The sequence below is a fragment of the Paramormyrops kingsleyae genome, chromosome 8, assembly GCF_048594095.1.
Source record: "Paramormyrops kingsleyae isolate MSU_618 chromosome 8, PKINGS_0.4, whole genome shotgun sequence".
NCBI classification, from domain to species: Eukaryota; Metazoa; Chordata; class Actinopteri; order Osteoglossiformes; family Mormyridae; genus Paramormyrops; species Paramormyrops kingsleyae.
Window position 1 is genome coordinate 3,627,353 of NC_132804.1, and position 18,113 is coordinate 3,645,465.

Here is an 18,113-nt window from a genome sequence, read left to right on the forward strand (position 1 = left end):
ACCATTGCAAAATTGCGACTAATATCAATTGCAATCCTGTGACTAGGAAAGCTGTATGACATCATTTTTGAATGAAATTGATGCAATCTCTACTTAGCACTTGGGGTCTTTATTTTACATTCGGTTTTTAGCCAGATGGCCGGGGATTCGCCAAACGCTCAACGCTGGCCAAACGAGTGAAATCCAATGGCAAGTGATCAAGATACGTCAGAACGAAACCTAATCCCTTTGAGTTATGATTGGTCTGATGGCGCAGAGGGTGAAACATGACGAGGGTAGCAGAATGCATAAAAAATCATGTTAAATCTCCCCGCAAAATACAAGCTAATTAGCATGGCGTCCAACCCTCTTACCGCAGTCGGGGGAGAACCTTTAACGAGGGCTCTGGCCAGATGCAAAACAAGCTATGGAGTGGATGCAGTGTTTAAGAACGTGATAACGTGCCATCTCGCGTGCTGAGAGCTTCTGCTTCTTGACATCATTGAGGTCACCATGGGGGTCAGACGGACCCCGATACTGAATTTATATCATTAGTGTGAGAGGCTAGGGCAAGTGCATCCACTGGAAAACAGAACCCTACAGAGAAATTAATTAAATTGACTTCATTTCTATCTCATCACTTGTCCAATTACTTGTCGAGGCCTGGCATTCGACCCATGTGCTACCAGATGAGTTTTGAGAAAAGCTAGAGGATTAAGACAAAAGACAGAACCTCTGCTTAGAAAGGCAGCAGACAGAAAGGACATTACAGCTGGCTGATCTCTGCCTATATTCCTTTTGCACAAGTAAATTATTAACATTTCAAGAAAGGATTCCTCTCCAGTAGATTTATTTTGCCTTTAATCTCAAGTAATACTACTATAGAACATGACATAACTCCACCAGTAAAGGACTTTTTTGTTGTTTAGCACATTGAAGTAATTTGCTCTGATGAGTACAATGAACTCATTGATAACATGCCATCTGCTGCAAAAGAAATGACCTTAACACAGTCCTGAGTGTTAGAGGAATGTGCATCTTTAAACAGTCTCTGACCAAGGTTTCTTGTGGATTTAATGACCTCCGTCAGATTTCTCCCAGTGCCAATCCGCTTGGCATCTTAGGAAGGCATGCGGAAGCAGTCGAATCATTGTGTGAGCTCCCAAGTGGACTTTCCTGCACAGTACCTTACAAATTCGAGTGAAAGCGATCTAACGAGCTGGCACCCTGCCAGCCCAAGGACAGTTAATGAACAAGGGCTGAGGAATTCACACCGCGATGCATCGTGGGTCACGCCTCTGCCAGGGCCTGCAGTTCTGATGGAGGTGGGGGGGTTTCCTGTAGTCTCGAGTCAGATGGGAGTCCTTGGAGCACCAAATCATGTTGGAGATAATGACCATCAACATGCATGTCTGCTCGATCAGCTAGTATTGGTTTGCTGGGTCATAGATATTACCAATGTATGAAGAAAACTACCCTTTTCAGTATTAAATAATATGTCACTATGAATTAAATAAAGCTAAAACACTTAGGCCCATGAGCGTAAATTATGGGGGGATGGGAGCATTGTAAGCCCCCAATAATCAAAACCAGCCAATACACCCCCCTGGATGCCCTTAAATGGGTGTGGACCCCAACCCCCTGAGTGCTCAATCCAGAGTTATGCTCTTGCTTGGGCTGATATTAAACATCATTCCAAATGCTGTAATGTAATAATATAATATTTTATTACTGTTGCCGAATACGGTCAAGAAATCATTAGATTAAGGTGTGTTTGGTGAAAAAATGGGGCTGCATGTCTGGATGAAAGTGTGTGAAGCACTGTGGTTTCCATCTTCTGGCTTTAGCTGTGAGGTTTAATTTCCCCCCGGAGCTTCGACGCCACCATGACCCTTGCTCTCCTTCCCCAAGGAGCCGTGCTTTACCGCACGTCTGACTGAGATGAACTGAGGCCGTGGACACGGTCGAGCAGCGTCACCTCAGGATTTACACCATTCCGGTCTGCAGCAGAGCGATGGCGTCACCATGGAGCTGCGGAGTATCTGTCTTATTGGGTCTGATTTCCAGACTCAGCATCTTTCACCCAGCCTGTGGCCTTGACATCCCTCTGGATGGTGTGTATCTACTCTCTGCCTCTCTCTGCACTTTAACCTTTCATTTTTCCTTACATTATTTTCATAATTTTACTGCTTAGCAAGCACTGTCATGATTTATATCTATTTATAGAGCTTGATACTGGAACGTTGCAGCTCTTTGCTTTGCATTGTAACACCAGGCCACTTTCTGGGACAACAGTGTTTGCGTTGGTGTCCATTTTGGTTGTTCCACTCCTGACTTTTCCTCCCAATATCTGAAGTTGAGCAGACAGCACTTCTTGAAAATGGAAAATCCTTCGGGGACTTTATCTTGCAGGCAGCCAGCGCCTCCGTTCAAATTCAGAGCGAAAAGACGGACGGCTCCTCGCTGACGGACCCGGCAGAGCCGAGCCTGGGCTTATCGCGCAAAGTGGCTCTCTCGGAGTCAAGGCTGCCACAGCCGATTCATTTAAATCTGCCTGGATCCTGGCCGCCACAAATCAGCCTTTGTTTCCGTATCGGTCCACAGACGTCATCGCCTGGCCATCTCATTTGAAACGATTCCAGAGACACTCATTGTACTCTGCGTGAGCTCTGCTCATTTTGAACACAGGTGTCGTTTAATTAAACGATGTTTATTACTGAGTTCGGTTTATATTGAAATTTCTTTGTGTTTAAGTTATTAACATGCTGCAACATAAGCTCTACTAAAAATGTATTCATGAGTTTGAATGTCATACATAATGAAATGCTAATTTTGCAACAAATATATTTCCAATTCCTGCTTGAGGCTTATTCATGTGATAACTGGACGAAAGAGGATATGAGGGTAGCAGAATGTCTAAGTATGTTTGTGTTCATTTTCATGCTCCCGTGGACTCAGTAGTGTTAGGTCACCTAAACAGTAAGTTGGTTCAGTAATTTCACTGTTTGATGACAGAACCATCCTATTAAATCACTGGGGATTTATTGCCTCTACCGCTGCACATTTTATGGGATTGACACTTTCTGCATTATCACACGTATAATGTGTTTTTATTGTGCATTATAATAAGATTGTGGATGACAATGTGTGCAAATGAACAGGGGCTAGCAGGGGTTCTTTTTCAAATGGGAGGGGGTGGTGTATAATGAAAAAAATCACTGTTGTTTAAATGAAGAGAAAATACCACATTGAAGAAAAATATGACCTTGTCTCAGTTTTTCTCCAAGGTATTATGATGGATGGATGGATGGATGAGTGAATGAATATTATTCAAGCTCACGCCAATCTGCTGTTTTGTCCAGTCGAGCAGCTGCCCAGCCTCACTGTGCAATCGCCGAGCTCCGTGATCGCCTTCCCCTTCGATGAGAGATACCCCATGAAGTGTGAGGCCAGAGGAAACCCAGAACCAGAGTGAGTCACATTCGCCAGCTTGGGGCTGGGCACTGGCTGCTGGGCACTGGCTGCTGGCATCTGGCACACTGCGTTTCTAACACCACCATGTGCTGAATCTGTAATTTGGTTCTGTATTTATGTTAGAAATGCTGACATGCAAGCAGCAGTCGTGTAGCTAAGAAGCCGCTACAAAGGGCTTCTATATTCAATCCTGCACCTTTTTGATCCTTTTTGATGCCTGGCTGATGCGTATGTGTTATTTCTCTCGCAGATATAGGTGGACGAAAAACGGGCAGGAATTTGACCCCAACCAAGATCCCAGATTGATAAAGGAGGAAGATTCCGGCTCATTTCTGATCCCAAATAGCGGAAACGTCACGGAATACCAAGGAACCTATCGGTGCTACGCCTCCAACAGACTAGGAACGGCCATATCTGAGGAGATTGAATTCATCGTGCCCAGTGAGTAGAGCTTCGCAGGTCGAGTCATTTGCTGCAGCCTCTTCTGATGGATTCCGGAATGGAAAATCCAACGAGTTTTTCTTTATCGTGTACATTTCCCGGACTTGTGTAGTGGAGCAGTACTGAAGCCCTAGAGCACCATTTCCCTCTAGTTCCATTACATTTTCTCCTGGAGATTTGTAGGGGAAAAAAATGGGGGGGGGGGTGTAGCCCCCTCCTTCACCCTGGTGTGTTTTCCATTTTCGTTTCGGAACATGCTACATAAATCTTCAAAGAAATTGCAGGCCAGTGGACCCCATGATGCCTGTGGAAGATGGATATGTGTCAAGCACCCAACTCTCTAGATATGTAACACGTCAGACAATAAAAAACAATATCAGCAATTTTCTTACTACTGTTGATTGCTCTGACACACTCGCTGCTCTTAACTACACAATATTGTATCAGAGCAATGGTTTCATTGTGACACTACGTACAGAACAACGTACAGAAGAGGGTTGTATGGGATTTAAGCAGTGCTTTTATAAACACCAAACCGAATGTGTTTTCACACACGCATCTATTATTTAATTAGACGTCCCAAAATTCCCCAAAGAGAAGATTAACCCCATCGTGGTGGACGAGGGTCAGCCGATCATTCTGGAGTGTAACCCCCCCAAGGGAATCCCCCCATTGCAGATCTACTGGATGACCTTAGGTGAGCATGCTAACAGTCCAATATTACTGCAAAGCACTTTTCAGCAGATTGATATTAGAGGATTTAATGTGTTGGTGACTGCTGCTTGCTTAGCCATAGCAAATCCATTGAATAAATTATAAGAAATGATGAAACGTTCCAGAATATTCTTGGGTAGCTAAAAGTGAAGAATGTATTTCTACAGATTTGTAGAAGCGCTAATATGGAGATGCATTCTGTCAGCTATTTGTTACTATACAATTAATTATAGTCTAAAAAACAAAACAGTGGCTTTACTAAGGAAATGTCCCCCCCCCCCCTTAGGCTTTTCAAATTTTCCCTCAGGCCAGATGCAGAAGTGTGAAAACAGTTTTTTTTCCCATTTCACATTTTCAGACTATTTATAAAGTGTCTGATTCTCATTTCGCTTTAGTTCATGTGTACAGTTGTTAAGAGAAGTTCTTATTTAGCGATCCCCACGCCTGTCCCCTTCCTGGCCTTTGTTCCTTTGTCCCCCTCAGACCTCTGGCGTTTTTCTGCCCCTTCATAGCGCGGAGGAGTGGCCACCTGTCAATGACAGTCTCGCCGCTGTCTCGCAGCTCAATGGGGGCTTTTCTGTGTGTTTAACCACAGAGAATTGCTGACACATTCAACCCAAAAATGCTCTTTAGAAGTCACAAGGAAATTAGCCATTGTGGGTCCCAGTCGCTAAGTTTATACGCCACAAAAAAAAGAAAAAACAAGTGACTCAGACGAATGTATGAAAATGTTAAAGAACTTATTCTGTAAAGCTAAATCGGCTTAATAGTTAATGGTTCAGTCATACCGCTATTTTATTTTAACAATAGAGATCAGAACACAGAGATTCGTGACATTCTGGGGTGTGATCCAACAAGAGTTTAAGTTTTATTCACTATATTTTGAACTCAAGGGAAAATCCATCGAGAAAGCCTTGAATACCCAGCACGCGTGCTTCCTGCTCCCCACATCTTTAATCTCCTCAGAGTTTGGTTCATCTGCGTTTGCTTTGGTTAATGAGCAGCCATTTGGGTGCAGTGGCTTAAAGAGAGCAAGGGGACCTGGCTTTGAATGGTGCTTATGGAGCGGAGGTCATTGCTCCTCAACGGCGGCTGAGAGGTGCTCTGCTCCAGCGCTGCCTCTTTCGCTGCCCATTCTTTGCTTCTTTTCACTCAGGTCTGCAGCACATTGAGCAGGATGAGAGGGTCTCCATGGGCCTCAACGGGAACCTGTATTTCTCAAATGCCCTGGAGAAGGACAGCCGCAGAGATTACTGCTGCTTCGCGGCCTTTCCCCGGATACGCACCATCGTGCAGAAGACGGCCATGTCCGTCATCGTCAGGAATAGTATGTGTTTCTAGGGCAACCTCGCAGACGTAACCAGTCAACGTGTCTCCTCTCTCAATATCATCGTATTCCATATGCGAACGGACTCTTATAGATGGTGTTTGCATTCATGAACATACGCACGCCTACCTAGTGTGTTTCAGGCATGCTTGCGTTTGGCACAATCTTTATGTTTCCCATTATTCCATTTCAGCTACATCTATCAGTGGCTCAGAGTCTGGTACCCGTGGTGAGTGGGATCGCACACTCCATGTTTAACATCACACATATTTACACTCGCCATGACATTGTAACTAATATTACTGTTCATTCTTTGTAGTGGTTATTTCATTCAGATGTCCGTTATTTAAAGGGGCTGTTCACCCCAAAACTGAGAAAGGGTTTTAGAGGGTCTTTAGTGTTCTCTATCCACCAAGGTCGTCCTACTGGGAGAAGTGTTGTTTTGAAATCATAGAAATGTCCGGCTTCTCTGAAGTATAGTGGAAGTGAATAACATTCTTTCTGTGGTGATTAAAACTCAAATAAAATACATTTGAAAAATTCAACAGCAATGTCTCTTACCAGAAATTATAACCCGGTTATTAAAGATAATCCACAGACTTTGTAGTGAGTAGTTTAATGCATGGATTGTTTCCTTCTACCGAACTCCACACACCAATCATATCACTGGGCAGAAGATACGAGCCCGAGGAGCTCGTGTGGAAAACACATCTTTTTCAGTTTTTTTGGGGTAAACTGCCCTTTTGCATTTTATTCTAGGCTTAATTCAAGCTTCGAAGCTGTATGTATTGTGTGTATGTGTGTATATATGTGTGTATGTATTGTGTGTATGTATTGTTTGTATGTATTGCGTGTATGTATTATGTGTATGTATGTGTGTATGTATTGCGTGTATGTATTATGTGTATGTATGTATGTATACAGTATATGCGTGTATGTATTGTGTGTATGTATGTGTGTATATCTGCGTGTATGTATGTGTGTATATATGTGTGCTGGCTCAGACGTGCTGCTTTGGGAGCTCAAATCCCCTCTCTGTTGTGTTTGTGGAGTCTGTGAGTTTCCCCTCTGTTATTCCTCTAGTTTCCACCTGCAGTGCAAAGCATTTAAGCTAATTGGAGTTTCTTAATTGCCCATAATGTATGTGTGTGTGAGTGTGTGCGTGTGTGCGCGTGTGCGTGTGTGTGCGCGCGCCTCGTGATGTAACGGCATCTCGTCCACGGTGTACTCCAACTTTGTACCTTGTGCGCCATGAGATGTCCCCACCTTGCAACCTTCGATGAAGGCGAATGTCTACCATATCTTTGATATACTGTATATCTATACACAGGACAAGGTCCAGATATTTCCAAATTTCATTCCTAAACAATACCATCATAGGCTAAACTGAAAAGATCAAGATTAGTTTTTAACTTAACCAAAGGATGATGTAACCAAGAACAGTTCCTCTTTCCACTTTCAAAGCCAATGCGCTCATGGAAAGAAAACCCAGTCTTCTGGTGCCCTCTGGTGGTCAGACGGAGGTCAGGCTAGTGAAAGAGCAGGAACTGGAGCTTGAGTGCATTGCAGAGGGATTGTAAGTAAACGGCCTCGTTGCTCGCAGACATTACGTCAGCTGCACTTCTTCCAATCGTACTGTTACTTATATCACATTCTTACTTCCTGTGCAAAAAGCCCTACTCCAAAAATCGAATGGACCAAAATGGGCTCTGTGCTGCCTGATCGCGCAAAAGTGGAGAGCCATGGGAAACTGCTGAAGATATCAAGGGTCCATGAAGCTGACAGCGGGAAATACACGTGCAAAGCCAAGAACTCCATTGGAGAAGTTGTCCATAAGTTTCATGTAACAGTGGAAGGTAAATTATGGGAAGACACAGTCTATAAAGTCACTGCATTCTTAATATAATGCACAATTCAAATTAATGACGTTATCACAATATTCTTTGTAATATTGTTAGTGTTATGTTAGTATGTTAATGTAAGCGATACATTTTCCATACACAGCTATATAAAAATGATATTTGAAACTACTTTGTATCAGAGAGCACCATCTAGTGTTCATTTTTTAAATTGCACCTTATGTCGTCAGGGCAACTTCTATCAGCGGACAGCGACTTTGCTAAATCCAAACCAGCACAAGAGGGACAGAGTGAGTGACCCTTTCATATTTCTTTCTCAGAGCCGCCCAGATGGACCGAGAAGCCTGAGAGCCTTATAAGCATGATCGGCGCTGATGTCTTCATTAAGTGTGCTGCCGCTGGATTACCTCAGCCCACGATAACGTGGAAAGTAAACGGACTGGCCCCTAGTGGTATGTAGGAGAAACGCACTCGCTGCCCACCCGTCGTGCACCTCCTGCTGACGTTTCCTGTCACTACATGCTGCCTTGTTTTTCTGATTTAGATGTGCCAGTATCAAAACGGAAGGTTTCCTACGATACCATTAGCCTTCATAATGTGCAGCCTGGAGACAGTGCTGTGTACCAGTGCGAGGCCTCCAACCGGCATGGGACCCTCTTAGCTAATGCTAACATCCTGGTCATGAGTGAGTATGCTTGTACTTCCCGGACGCCTGTTAATTCACACGACTGTCTATATGTGCAAAACAGAATTTACCGTTTCTCTACCTGAGGTGATATTTAGTCATCCTATTGAAAATGCAATAGAAAAAGGGCATGTTTGCAAAAATCATTTCTTCATTGATTGCAAACAGGTTTTCAATACATGGAGTGTTTATTATCGTTTTTTATCATTTCCTCCTACCAGCTAATTAAATAATGATATATTAGTGTTACATTAATAATCAGAGGTGGATGAAGCAGTCAGACAGGATGGGCTGCACTTTTATTCATGCTGAAATGATAACGTGACATAGACTGAGCCAGATGGTGACTCTTGCGGACAGCTTACTTGTGCGGATGACGGACGATGCGTCGCCTGTGTCTTCGTGGCTGAGATAGCTAAAGCTCAGTGGGCACCTAGTACAGTACAGTGAATGACCTGCAGAAGTGATTCCACTGAGCGTTCTGGATCTACATCTCTCTCCTGTGAAGGATTTCAACTCCACTTTTTTTTTTTTGTAATTTATAGCCCTCTTTGTTCAAAATATTAAAACTGGCTAATTTCAGTCAGAGCGATTAGCCCTGACAGCCATATTTAATGGTGTTTTTATCATTCTTACGTTTCTCAGCAATAGTTTTTTACCCATCTGTCTTCGAGTTTAATTAGAATTGTTGATAAATGCAGAGTAATATTCGCGTGGTTGGTCACAATGTCCATACAGAAACTGCTTTTGAGCTGTGCTGGAGGGACATATTTTCTCAGTTTTCAAGGTGAACCAGCCCCCAAATCCCAAAAAGCACAAGCGATCTCTATAGAGTTGCAATCAGGGTGAAGCTTTGAAAGTCTCTGCTTTTGGCTCCTGGTTTTGACATTCTTTCTGTAGCTCGCCCCCCTGCCTTATGGTGTAGCCCTTGACAAATTTGTCTCATAGAAGTGCACATTATAACTAGGGATGGACAAAATGACACTTAACAAACCATTTGCTGTAATATTTGACCCCACTAGATGGTGCTCACTGTTTAATAAAGGGCACAAAGCATACCCCAAAGCAAACAAAGAGCACCATCTAGTGGGATCAAAAAATATAGCGAATGGTTCATGATGCGTCATTTTGCCCATCACTACTTCTAACCAATCTCTTTATAGACCTGCTCCCGATGATCCTGACTGGGGATTCCCAGGAGTACGCTGCGGTGGTGGGCAGGAATGTGATGCTGCACTGCAAAGTTTTCAGCTCTCCACCTGCTACAATCAGCTGGTGAGAGACCAATCAGCTTCCCCACAGCACTGAGTCCTTTCATCTCATCTGCAAACATTAGGAGCCCTACCCTCCCAGGCTGATCAGACTAAGGGTTTTTTGTTATGCATTGAATACATTCACAAAAAGATCCACAGTACAAAGCCTTCTGCATGAAACTGACTTGCCGACTTCTTTTATTTGTGCTGAAGTTCATGTCTGGGCATGTAGCGATCACCTTTGTGATGATTCATGCTATAACAGCGGTATGACTGATGGAAATCAGTAAGATGTGAGGAGGTTTTCACTGTTTTGGGTCTCCATCCAAACCTCTCATCATTGTGCTTGTTAGTAAAACCTGCTGTGATGCAAACTGTGCTCATGCATGCAGAGTCATGTGTCCATGGCATTACAGGGTGAAGGACGACACAGCAAAGCCTGTCGATGGAGAAAGATTCTTTGTTCATGAGAACGGATCACTGGAAATCAACTATGTCACAAAAGAGGACAATGGACAATACACGTGTTTTGCTACAAATATGGAAGGGAAATCAGCAATTACTGCAAACCTGGATATAAAAGGTATGAATAATATTTGTATTTCAGGGTGGCACAGTAGCTAAACCTGCAGCAATGTATATGTTTGAGTACACATACGTGTGTATGTTTTGGTACATGTATGTCTGTATGTGTATAGAGGTTTTCTCAATACACATAAAATTTGCTGTGTGAGGAACCAGAATCCTTCCCAGATTATTCGTCTGACTCTTCCCTGGGATAGACTCACCCTGTATTAGAAAAGGGAGGGCTAGATAGATATATAGATAGACAGACAGATTTGATGCCATTCTGCTCCACGTATCTCAGATCCTACCCGAATCGTGGATCCACCTCAGGACTTGCGTATTTTACGAGGAACCACAGCCCAATTCACATGCCAAGCTGACTACGATAAGTCCCTGAGAGGTGACCTTGAGATCTCCTGGGAGAAGGATGACATGGAGTTAGACTTCAACCTCACAGAGAGTATGGGGTAAGATGGAGATATCTTTGAAGTGTTCCTAATGAACCTTTTTTTGTTAATTTAACAGGGGTGGGCAGTCTTATCCGCAATGGGCCGGAATGTATGCAGGTTTTTGGGATAACCCTTAGGTCAGCTGTTCAAACCCAGGCGTGAGGACTCTTCAGCCAATCAGTCCTCTAATTAGTAATCTAATTAGGGAGTTGCAGTGAAAACCTGCACACACACCGGCCCTTTGCGGATAAGACTGGCCACCCCTGGCCTAGGCTCTGGACCCCCATGACGATGAATAGGACGAGTGGGTATAGAAACTTGATGGATGGATGAATGGAATATAGTGCATACTATGCCAAAATGTATAGTGCCACAGCAGTTATCACTTTCTCCAGTGTTTTCTGTTTCATTTAAAGTGTATTTCTGTAGATATTTTGCAGATGATGGGATACTACAGATTGCCAACGTGAGCCACAAAGACCAGGGCATGTACACTTGCCGGGCCAGAACCTCACTGGATCAGGACATAGCTTCTGCACATCTCATAGTGCTGGGTGAGTGAGAGAGTTCATCCGAGGAGACACAAAACACCATCAACCTCGACCATATCTCACACTAGGGATGGATAAAATGACTCTGCATGAACCATTTGCTGTAATTTTGGACCCCACTAGATGGTGCCCTCTGTTCAAAAAAGGGTAAAAAGCATGACCCAAAGCAACCCAAGAGCGCCATCTAGTGGGGTCAAAAGATACAGCAAATGATTCATTTTGTCATTTTGTCCATCACTAGCTCACACCATTTTCACCAATTTGCAGGTCTTGTATATTATTTCCTCTGTGCTTTATCTTCAGTATTGTCAATCAGAGTAAACAGTAGGAGCGAAACACGAGATTTTTGTATTACAGTGTTCTATTCTTGCTGTTATTGCTTTAGACGTCCCTGATACACCAACCGACTTGGTCCTGTTTGAACACAAAGACAGGAGTGTTAGACTGAAGTGGGTGCCTGGGGACGACCACAACAGTTCGACCACAGGTAATAAGCACATTCATCTGACCTCGCTGGGAACAAATGGCAGGAAACCAAAAGTAGTAAACATTACCGAAGGCCGAAGAAGGACGCCGTGGCTTAAAACGGAAATGCCAATGAATTTATGATGGCCTCTAATAACGCTCATTTTCTGAAGGAGGACAGGGCAGTTTTCACAATATTTATTGACAGTTTCATCTGATAAGAAAGCAAGCACCTTGGACACTGACAGAGCTGAAAACCAGATGTCTAGATAAAGTACCTATGGACTCTCGATGGGACACCCAACCGTGTATAGAGTCAGACACGTGTTTGTTCTGTGAACAGAGTTCATTGTTGAATATGAAGAGAGCCAGTGGGAACCTGAGAAGTGGAAGGAGATGGTCCAGGTCGCCGGAAATCAGACCTCGGCTCTCCTTAAGCTACACGGACATGTGGATTACCGGTTCCGAGTGGCTGGAATGAATGCTGTAGGAAGAGGAGAGTTCAGTGAACCCACCAGACGATACAAAACTCCTCCTGCAGGTTTCTTCCCCTTCTACTAGTAATTGACAAAACGATGCTTCATGGTCCATTTGCTGTATTTTTTGACCGCACTAATTTGCTTTGGGACATACTTTGTGCCCTTTCTTGAACAGAGAGCACCATCTAGTGGGGTCAAAAAATATAGCAAATGGTTCATGAAGCTTGATTCTGTCCATCAATACCTTTTACTTATTTTCAGGTTCACTTTCTCTCCACGTAACCTCGTACTTGATTAGCTACTTAGCTGCCATTCACCCAAAGGAACTCACAGTTTTTACCCACATATACAACTGGATAAATTTAGGTAAAGCACCTTCCTCAAGGTCCTATTCAGATTTTAACCAGCAGCAAGACAAAGTCCATAACCACCATGTCACCTGCTGCACAGCTAAGCAACTGCACGTATTGAGATCACACTGTTCCTCGTGGACTAACTAATGCAGGGAAAAGTTTCCAAAAACCATTTACATCCTCTTTCACGTATAACATATTAAAAATTTAATGCTTGTCAATTGCATTTTTGAAAAAATGCGCATTTCACTTTTTAGCTCCTGACAGGAATCCCGAAAATATCAAAATTGAAGGTCATTTGCCAGATGAGATGGATATTAAATGGGAGGTAAGACAAATTAAAGATGTCAACTGTTCTTCATCAAGTGGGTCGTCAACAGCTTTGCTTCCAGTAGTGAGAGTGTTTATCTTTCAGTTATACATTTGACTTAATAACCTCCCCAGACAAAGAAACAAACAGACAAAGAAACATTTAAATATTCTCTGTGTACTTTGCAGTGAGGGAACATTACTCTTGCCATACCACATTTTCCATCAGTTCAACTGACGACCGTTTCTGAATAATCTGTTATTGCTCATTTGCTTTCGCTGTGATTCATGCTGCTCTTTTCCGACTCCTGGTTTCCGTTAATTATATTTTGGTCTTTGGTAGTACGAATATCATGATTATGCAATAATGCAATTAACTTACTACAAAGTAATGAATATAATATGACATCCTACTGAGTTAGTAACGACCAAATCTCACATCATTCTCTGGCAGGATATATTGAGATTAATTGTGACGTCTTTATCTTTTAAGCCTCTGCTGCCCATTGAACACAATGGTCCAGGCCTGGATTACAAGGTGAGCTTCAGACGTAAAAACGCAGAAGAGAAATGGAAGGAATTTGTGGTGAAAAGGCACTCCTTCATTGTGAAGAACACCCCCACCTTTGTGCCGTACGAAATCAAGATCCAGGCCAAGAACCACCAGGGTTGGGGGCCAGAACCCAAAGTGGTGATTGGCTATTCTGGAGAAGACTGTAAGTACACATGCTATTACTCTAGTGCTGGTTAGATGAATGAGTGAAATTCAGCAATGAAAAGACCGCTGAAGTTTTAGCTAGAATATTTAAGCAGTTTGTTGATACTGATTAATCCCCATGCACTGTTCCTCAGCAGGATCCTTGAGGGACTGAAGTCCTTTGGTTCAGGTTACCTTAAAAGAGATTTAATGCTAAGTCATCTTACTTTGAAATTGAAACTCATTCTAAGACTGGCCTTCAAGGATTCAAACTGACTGTACCCAGTCAATGTTTGTGCTTCTGCCAGAAACATGAGACCTTTGTGGTATTTCCATCCTGTCAACGGACAGGATCCATACTAGTCTTTGTCACTGTTTCTGATTCCTCAATGGTGGTATCTTCTGTATCCCCATACCCTGTATCCCCATACCCTGTTACTCAACTTTTGACAGTCTGATACAGCGATAGAATTTGAGGATCCCAGATGATGGCCTTCGACCAGCTCTGGATTCACTTTCATGTGAGGGTGCAAAGAGCACATCTCTTTTCCGTCGGGTGCAATGGCTTGAGATGCAGGTGTGAACATCTCTCAACGTTCCCTGACGGGTTAAGGTTCATTTATACTTCTGTGTACAATGTACACTGTTGGTATGCTGTAGGTACGCCGTAGCTGTGTATCTTATACCATAGCCTGACCCGTACCTGATCCGGCGATTCCGACCCCGCGGGAGTTTGAATGGCCATGACGGCATAGTCCAGTCGCATAGACCACAGCGTAAGGCTGCATAAACCCAACAAAGGAGTATGAATCAGCCTTTAGGGTGGGAGGTCGAAGCCCCTGGGGGGGGCTGCACTCTCAAGCACCAACAATTTCTTCGGAGCATCCAGATAATTTTGGCCCTTTCGGCTGAGGGGCAATTTGGCCGGCAGGGGCACGATTGCTTTAGAGAAGATGTGTGCTTTTTTTTTTTTTTTGCAAAATTATTTTGTTTTTGAGTTTTTATTCTCTAATTAGTGCTCTTCACCATCAGATTATTAAAAGTCTTGTTTTTGTATGATATAATTGGTTGATGGATGTTTTTGATCATTACTCGTGTCTTCCTTACATTGGGGGTGTTTGTTCATTGTTAGCATTTAATCATGAACTTTAGTGAAATTCAGTCCTTTCTTTGAACTTTGAAAGATCTGTCTGTCTCTCTTTTCTTTTTGTCGCATCACATGATGGTTCTGAAAATTGCTTTCAAAAGAAAGATCACTTGTATATTATTCACTTTCCATGTGCATTTATTTGTGTTTTTCTTATTTAACGTTTTACTTCGCACCTGGGATCCAGTAACTTCTTTAGCAAGAGCTCTCATGACGATTTTTCTGTTTGTATCTTGTCATGCAGTCCCTTCTGCGGCTCCAGAAGACGTGGCCATCGACGTCTTGAATAACACATTGATCAAGGTCACCTGGGCTCACGTCTCCCAGGACAAGCTGAACGGGCACCTGGGAGGATACAGGGTAATAATTCCTCCGTAAATGTTATTGCACTTTTTACATGGATGGAAGAAGGGGATAGAGACACCTTGTTCGTATCCCTCACTATGTCTTCTGATCCCTCGTTAAACCCACTGGATCGTAAAATCTTTCCGTCTTTCTTGGATTTTGTTGGAGTTTGTTGGATCCTCTGCCTTTTTAATGTGCATAACTGCTTACAGCATTTTCAGTCACAGCAGCAGACTTGCCCTCCTGTAGCTCCCTGAAGCCTTAAACCACGCTGTCTCATGTGGTGGCTTAGGTGAACTGGTGGAGGTTCCGGAGCCTTCTGGACTCGCAGAGAGGCCAGGGGGAGAAGCATTCGCTGACATTTCCAGGGGACAGGAACCATGCAATAATCCCAGGCCTGAGACCCTTCTCTGAGTACAGTCTGATTGTCGTGGCATTCAATGGAAGGGGAAATGGGCCGGGGAGCCACTCAGTGACCTTCAAAACCCCAGAGGGAGGTAAGAGAAATGGAGGTGTTAGAGCACCGGCCTCAAAGGCAAAGCGGAAGTCCCCTCTGTCCAACACAATTAGGTAAAATCTGCAACCAAGCAGACCGTAAAGACTCTAAAAGCTGGAAAGCTGACTTTTGTTTTTCCTTCCCACAGTTCCTGAGCAAATCCCAATACTGAGGGCCACTAATGCCCAAAGAAATTCCATCACGCTTGTCTGGGCGCCCCCTCTAGAGGCCAACGGCGTCCTCACCGGCTATTTCCTGGAATATCAGCTGAGTAGGTGCACCTGATTGGTATAATTCAGTTCTGACATTTTCCCGTCTCTCAGCGGATGGTTGCTACTGGAAGTGAAGAGAATAGCCTGATCTTACCACAGGGATGCAGCACAGTGCCAATTTCTGCAAGCTGCACCATGAAGAAAGCCATCCTTTACAAATAAACAGCTTAACTTGCCTCGGCTGTTTATTGCCTAAAACTGTCAACTTCTTAAAATATTGCCAACTTACAGGACAGGTTTAGGAAGAACTGTGTTTGACTAATGTTGTGTATTTCAATGCTAAGTGGAATGTGAGTATTCGGCATAGACTGAAATAATAACTTGATTCGGAAAGAAAATATTTCTTCTACTGCAAGTAGGTATCCTCTCAAAAATCATCTGGTGTGATGACTTGGCAAGCTGTCAGACATCATCCATGAAGGCGGAGCTACACTATATGGACAAAAGTATTGGGACACCTTTAGTAATTATAGGAAAGGGCCACATAAGCCACACCCACTGGGCTTTCCAGAACGGTGCAGGCTGTTATAGCGACTAAGGGTTAGCTAGCTTCACATTAATGCCCTTTGACTGAGAGTGAGATATTGGACAAGCTGGTGTCCCAGTACTTCTGTCCATACAGTGTATCGGCACCGTCCACGAAGGCGGGTACTGGTGATGCACTGGGTCTCCTTGCAGTGAGGCCAGTGCAGGACTTGACAGAGACAGCATGGCTGGGCATTGAGGGTTCCTGATGGCTTCATCTCGTTACAGCGCTAATGACTTTGAGTGGGGGGGGGGGTGCTATGGCCTTCGGAGACCCCAGCCAACCTGGCACCGAAACCGGGATTCACTGCGCAGACAATCCGTTCAGAATTTCTCCTCATGTTCCTTATGAGACCATTAATAAACATGATAATCAGCATTATAATGTTTAAACTATATGGCTGATTTGTTTATTGATACATAAACTGTAAACATTTGCCCTTTGTAAACCTACTAAAGTCTTAGTGGCACTCCCCGCACAATGTAACAAACATATAACGGTCTATTATAAATTGTTTTTCTTATCATTCAAGATTATACACCTACCATGGTGGGGAAATAATGACTTTTCAGACTGTCATCAGTTTTTATCGAGAAATTCCACTAAAGAGCTTGTTCCAGCATGTTATTTTAGCAGAAATCAATATCAAATAATGCATAGCTTATAAAAATGGATTTCCATGCATTATGCATCATCAGTGGAATGTCCAGTGAACAATTCAGTACATTTACATAGCGTCAAGGATGCAGTGTAAAGCTGCCTGAGGATTAACAACCTGAAAAAATATATATTGTTTTTATTCCGCTCAAGTAAATGCACTGTATATTAATGTATTTTCATTGGTTAATATTTATAGCATTTCCTCAAGAATAATATTATGTCATGCACCTATCCTGATATAGGAAAGTTATATAAACATATAAATGAGAAGGTTAAATCTTTTTGGAGTATGGATTTTTAGGTCCCAGTGGAAGCACTCATGTGTCATGTGGGACATAATAAGCTCCGCCTTCCTCCCCATGGTGTCAGAGGAACTGAACAGATACAAAGGTGTTGAACTGTCATATTCAGCCACAAAGATTCATCAAATGGATGACTTTTTAGCAAATTGAACTTATAAACCTAAATAGTATAAGAATGAACGCAGAACATGTCAGTGTGGTATTCGTTTTTGTATTTTTATAATCACGTGTTGTAATTGTGAAAGTACATTAAAATGGATAATGAATTTTAGTAGTTTAAGGTTAAAGGCACAGTAGCTCACCTTAAGTCGGTTACTGTGAGTGTCTGATGTGTCCGTCCTGCTCTAACATTCACCCTGCATTGTCATTTCAAGTCAATGACACTGAAGACTTGGGGAAGCTGCAATCCATTAATATCAGCTCTCCTGACACCAACAAATGGGTCCTGGAGAACCTGGAGCCTGTCAGCCGCTACAAGTTCTACCTGAGAGGCTGTTCCAGAGTGGGCTGCGGACCGGCCGTCAGCGAGGAGAGCACCACTGCCCTCGAAGCGAGTGAGTGTCACAGGGGCCCCGGGCCCCGGCAGGAGGGGCCCCCGGGGCTGCATGCCGGGCAGGAGCTGATGGGGGGGGGGGTCACTGTCACATGACTGACCTCAGAGAACAAAGATAATGTGTAGGAGGGCTGCCACACGTTCAATATTTTCATTTTTCCATCCAAGCATCCTTTTGTGGGTAAGCAATATCATAAGTATATCTCCCTG

General features: G+C 43.4%; 1 protein-coding gene across 8 annotated transcripts in view; it reads left to right on the forward strand.

Annotated features, from left to right (window-relative positions):
* The window catches only part of chl1b (cell adhesion molecule L1-like b), a 58,760-nt gene that overhangs the window by 32,285 nt on the left and 8,362 nt on the right, over positions 1 to 18,113 (forward strand). For 3 of the 8 annotated variants that reach the window (XM_023793994.2, XM_023794001.2, XM_023793995.2), the window contains exons 2-24: positions 1,891 to 2,093; positions 2,938 to 2,958; positions 3,342 to 3,450; positions 3,704 to 3,894; positions 4,469 to 4,591; positions 5,765 to 5,935; positions 6,129 to 6,164; positions 7,400 to 7,511; positions 7,610 to 7,791; positions 8,115 to 8,246; positions 8,339 to 8,479; positions 9,643 to 9,754; positions 10,149 to 10,315; positions 10,601 to 10,766; positions 11,178 to 11,302; positions 11,685 to 11,786; positions 12,108 to 12,305; positions 12,854 to 12,924; positions 13,399 to 13,621; positions 14,994 to 15,109; positions 15,387 to 15,591; positions 15,739 to 15,861; positions 17,725 to 17,904. In XM_023793994.2, coding sequence (XP_023649762.1) covers positions 1,994 to 2,093; positions 2,938 to 2,958; positions 3,342 to 3,450; positions 3,704 to 3,894; positions 4,469 to 4,591; positions 5,765 to 5,935; positions 6,129 to 6,164; positions 7,400 to 7,511; positions 7,610 to 7,791; positions 8,115 to 8,246; positions 8,339 to 8,479; positions 9,643 to 9,754; positions 10,149 to 10,315; positions 10,601 to 10,766; positions 11,178 to 11,302; positions 11,685 to 11,786; positions 12,108 to 12,305; positions 12,854 to 12,924; positions 13,399 to 13,621; positions 14,994 to 15,109; positions 15,387 to 15,591; positions 15,739 to 15,861; positions 17,725 to 17,904 — 3,106 coding nt within the window. In that variant the 5' untranslated portion in view covers positions 1,891 to 1,993. The remainder of the gene's footprint in view (positions 1 to 1,890; positions 2,094 to 2,937; positions 2,959 to 3,341; positions 3,451 to 3,703; positions 3,895 to 4,468; positions 4,592 to 5,764; positions 5,936 to 6,128; positions 6,165 to 7,399; positions 7,512 to 7,609; positions 7,792 to 8,114; positions 8,247 to 8,338; positions 8,480 to 9,642; positions 9,755 to 10,148; positions 10,316 to 10,600; positions 10,767 to 11,177; positions 11,303 to 11,684; positions 11,787 to 12,107; positions 12,306 to 12,853; positions 12,925 to 13,398; positions 13,622 to 14,993; positions 15,110 to 15,386; positions 15,592 to 15,738; positions 15,862 to 17,724; positions 17,905 to 18,113) is intronic. The other 5 variants (XM_023793996.2, XM_072714996.1, XM_023794000.2 and 2 more) reach the window with 4 other exon arrangements.